This window comes from Arachis hypogaea, chromosome 2 (assembly GCF_003086295.3).
Source record: "Arachis hypogaea cultivar Tifrunner chromosome 2, arahy.Tifrunner.gnm2.J5K5, whole genome shotgun sequence".
NCBI lineage: Eukaryota > Viridiplantae > Streptophyta > Magnoliopsida > Fabales > Fabaceae > Arachis > Arachis hypogaea.
In genome coordinates this window covers 18,116,879-18,121,873 of record NC_092037.1, presented here as the reverse complement: position 1 = coordinate 18,121,873, position 4,995 = coordinate 18,116,879, and the positions used below count along the sequence as shown (strand labels likewise).

General features: G+C 30.2%; 1 protein-coding gene across 1 annotated transcript; it reads right to left on the bottom strand.

Annotated features, from left to right (window-relative positions):
* Positions 1-4,195: 4,195 nt before the first annotated feature.
* On the bottom strand, positions 4,196-4,593 carry LOC140176693 (G-type lectin S-receptor-like serine/threonine-protein kinase At1g11410). Its single transcript, XM_072208237.1, has 2 exons — positions 4,459-4,593; positions 4,196-4,375 (listed from the first exon to the last, which is right to left on the bottom strand). The coding sequence occupies exons 1-2, from the start codon at positions 4,591-4,593 to the stop codon at positions 4,196-4,198; spliced, it is 315 nt and encodes a 104-aa protein (XP_072064338.1).
* Positions 4,594-4,995: the final 402 nt, after the last annotated feature.

Sequence of the window (4,995 nt, the reverse complement as noted above, 5' to 3'; positions counted from 1 at the left end):
AGGGATAAAGAGGAATCTCTGCTATTTGATAAAAGACAGAGAAGACCACAAGTGCCAGCTATGTGTCTCAGAGTTATCTGAAAAAAGCAATAATAAAACGGAATCAACCCACATGATAAAGGAAGAAGACAACGCATCTGAAGGTCACATCATGAAAGAGGAGGACAGCACATCTGAAGCATCTCTCAACATTATTGCATAGTGACGTAAGCGCTTAGGTCATAGAGCACCAACAATGTAGCTGGTGCAAGATAATAAACAATGACGTAAGCAATGACGTCATAAGAAGGGTAAGGATGGGAATTGTCCATCAGACCCAACCATTATAAATAGGTTGCTTAGGCAATTGTAGAAGGCATCAAACAATAAAAAGCAGAAGGCTAAGAGTACTCATATGCTAGGAGAGCAAGGAGGAAGCAGCCGAGGCAATTCTATAGTTTGAAGAAGAATTCCCTTAGGAAAAACCAATTCTAAACTCCCCTCTGGAGTTAGTATCTACAATCTCCCCTCTGGAGATAAAAACATCTTATGTAAAATATTCTAAATAAAGGAAGTTTTTCTCCAGAAAGGTACGCCTTTATCTTAATCTCATAGTTATGAATTATTTAGAAAGTTTAGAATTAACGGAAGAATCTGATTATTATAGATTATCTGCCTTATTAGATAATGAAAAACAGGCTGTTCTAAAAATAGAATTAAATCTCAAATCAAATAAAAATTTTAATAAACAAAATATTTTAAAAGAAGTTTTTAATAGAAAAAATATAATATACTATGGAAAATTCAACTTGAAGCCCCTATAAAGATAAAATCTGCTAATGGAGAACTTGAAATAGCTCTGATAAATGATGAAGAATTGAGTAAACAGATTGAGAAAATTAAGGATCAACAAAAAGATCTAAAATTGGATGGATTCATATTAGTACTATACAAGTCTTAATCAAATCTACATATATGAAAGGAATTAATTCACCAATAAGCTTAGCAATCTGTGACAAAAGAATTACTGATGACCCAATAGATTAAATAATTGGAATTGTTCATGGAAACTTGGCAAACGTAAATGTTAAATTCAATGCCCATCTTGGATATGCTATACCTTTATCAACTGAAAATCTTGGAAGATCTATAAGTTTGGCTTATAAATTTCACAGAAAGAATTTAATGGAACAAGACGATGAACCATTTTCAATTACATATGCAATAAATTATGCTTTAACAAATAGCCATCATAGTATAATATTTAAAAACAGAGAAAGAATTTATGTCGATGAATTATTTCAGAAAATTGTAAAAACAGAAATACCAAAATATAAAGCTATTGAAAATCCAGTTCTTTTACTAAAAGAACCATCGGGAAAATTAGTTTCATCGAATTTTCAAATAAGAGAATCCAAAATTAATAGCCCTTTAAGTTTATCTAAGTTAAAGATTAAAGAAGAAAATTCTGAAATAAAAGAATTAACAAAAAAGGTCGAAAAATTAAATGAAACCCTAAACACTAAGTTATGACAATAAATAAAGAGAAAATATATGTAACCTATTAAGACAAGAAACAAGAGCTCTTTGAAAGAGAAAATCGATTGAATTATTTACAGTTTTCTGAAATAAATCAAAGAGCATTTGAAGCTCTAAAAATAATCTATGACAAATTGAAAGGAGAAGTTGAAGAGTTAGAAAAATTAATAGAATCTCTAGAAAATAGTGATGAATCGATGATAGAATTTGCAGAAATTCTAAGATAAATAATGAAATATACAAAGATTGAAAGACCAGAAAACAAAATAAAAAGAAAAAGAGCGAAAAAATTAAAAAGTAAAATAAAGGAGTATAAAAGGGAATTAAATAATCTTCAGTTCGAAATTAATGACCTTATAATAAAAAGGATAGAAATAAGAACAAATATAAACAAGTTGGAGCTAAACTTAAAAAATTTATAAATGCTTGGAACACCATATTATGACTTAAAAGAATTAAAGCTGTTGAAAGAAAAAATGGAGAATGAAGTTGAAAAATTAAAAAGATATTTAGAAACAACAGAAAGTGTAGAAATAAAAAAAGTTTTGGAGGATTTGAAAAATTATATTAAAGAAAAAGACAAACAGATAAAAGATTTTATATACAATAATCAATATTATAAACAAACACTACAAGGTTTTTGTTTATTTGTGGCAGTTTTTTTTTTTCTATTTGTGGAGGTTTCAAACCCCCTCAAAAAGGATTGTGGCAGTTTCCAAAACCCCCAAAATTTGAGGTGCCACGAGCTTTTTTGTGGCGGTTTTTCACAACCCTCACAATATCATTTAGTGGCGGTTTTCTATCCTTTTTGTGGGGGTTCTGTGCTAGCATTTTGTGACAGTTCTTGGTTAATTTTTGTGGCAAAACCCCCACAAAAGAAATTTTCCATTTAAAAAAATAGCTATTCTGTAGGGGTTTTAAACCTCTACAAACCTATCAATATTATTCTTAAAATATTAATCTGGATGTTAGAATTACATTATTATACTAATCATTTACTATTTAAAAGAAATACTTAGGCAAGACATTAAAAATGTAAAAGAAAATTAAAATATTACATATTTAAACAAAAGAAATACTTAAAAAACAATCAATATAATACATTACCATCATTTTTCAATCACATTAATTACAACAACAACATATTAAAAATAACATGTATTAAACATATAATAATTAGAGAACACTATGTACATAAATATATATCTCAAGTGAACTAGTGTCCAAACCAGCACTAACCATTTCTTCTATTCTTTTTTGAATCTGCAGATTACATATTTTCTATTTCAGCTACTGAAAAGCAATAAAGAAACAAATACAAGAGGCTAAAAATAATTAACATCAAAATTGAAAAGAGTACAAGTACAAACCTCAGAGATACATGTTGTTCGAACTCATTTTCAAGGGCTTCAGATCACAAATCAGTTGCATTTACATGTGACTAGTGCTGAAATAGATGTAGAAGGATTATGCATTAGCATTTGACTTATCATTAAAAGGCAAATAGATGAAATTATTTATATGTTGAAAAATGCATGATAATAAACATTGTGTAAGTGACACATTAACATGTGACTAGTGCAAACTAATTAGCATGCTCTGTTCAAATCAAGATATATAAATGCAGCTTTTTGCAACTATATAAATCAAGATATATGTAAGTCACCATCAGTGGTTAAAAGTAATGTGAATGTGTCCAAACCAATCAACTACAAGCACACTGCAAGAAACTATACTACCAAATTGATCATGAAAGTAGAAACATTATCATTGATGGGATCAATACAAGTCGTGTCAAATCAAACCGAACCTAAGATAGGCAGAAAAGCCCCAATAGATTGAAATACAGAGAATTATAAGTTGTCATTGATCCTTACACTTGATTGATTCAGCTATGGTGCTATTTAACTATTTATCGAGCAATTAACTATTAGCAGAGTTTTTTATTCAAGAGAGAAAAAGGTGCAAATTACCTTGAAGAAGACAAAGAACGGGACAGCAGAGACGGAATAAGCCTCGGATATCTCTGGTTGTTCTTCCACTTCAACCTTCACACCAATAATCAAGCAAAATCAAGCACACAGTAAAGTAATTGAAATGAAAATGGAGGAAGTGGAGAAGAAGAAAAGTAAAAAAGCGAACCCTTAAGAAGTGGGCGTGAGGGAAGTCAGTGGATAAGTAACAGACTCCTAGCTGTACAAGAATTGAAGGAACTATTATAGTATTAAAGAAGAAGAAAATGCTAACTATGATGCTAATTGGAAAGTACCTTTAACATCAAAAAATGCTTGTTGATTGTGCTTGTACTTCCACCAAAGAACAAGGCCGAAACCGAGAACTATAAGGCAGAGACATCCATTATTGATGTCGGCATAAAAATAATGACACAATTTCACAATTAATTTGAAAAAAGATGAAACTCTTGAGAGATCTTATTCTTACCTTCAGTGCCATTTAAGTTCATGGACATTGACTCATGCCACAGCAGTTTGGTTCTTTTCCAGTTGCACAAACAAGGGAATTTCCAACAATGCTAAAAAAAGATTAACAAGAAAAATAAGAAAATTCTCTTGTGCTATTATTAATTTTAGCATGTTTTACACATATCAAAGCAAGAAGTTTTACAGCTAATATTAAGGCAAGAAGTTTTACAGCTAATATTAATTTTAGCATGCATCTAAATTCTAGATTTTGCACCAAATATAACAACATCCAGGCTTTTATTAGGCATATATTCATATATAAGTAATTTCTCTTCATTAATTAATGCAATTTCATTCTTAAATTCTTTGATCCCTTGTCCAGAACCGATTGAGAGCCTCTTAACTACTATTCTTTGTCCATTTTCCAATGTACCCTGCCATTTATCAATTGCAAATTAGCTTAAAGTTTTTCATTTTGCTATTCTAATATCCTTGAAAAAAGTAATATGTTTCTTACCTTAAACACAGATCCAAAACCACCTTCTCCAAGCTTATTTTTGTCTAAAAAGTTATCAATGCAAAAAGCTATAACTGATAGGTCATACAATAGAAGCTCTGGATCCTTCTCTTGTTCTTTCTTGATATGATCCATTAATTCTATATTGGTCTCTAAATTATCTTAAGACAAATTAATAATTACTCTCCATTATAATGATAATAATTCAATAAGTTACTGCACAATAAAAAAAGAAAGGAGAATTATTTACCTTTCAGAGTGGCCTTTTTTCGTCCATTCCATATCAAACATGAAACGAAGAGCATGCCACATAATACGCCAATTGTGACCCAAACTGCAATTCGTATCTTGCCCTTGCATCCATTTTTTGTCTCTTGAATTGTTTAATGTCACAGTACAAAACACAAAGATAAACCATATGATATAATTCAGAATTAGAGAAAGATTAAGAGCAGTTTAAGGCCAAGTAAATGTATTACATACCTAACTCTGAAGCAGGAATTCTAATATAAAGATCTTGGCCTGCATCTGGTAGAA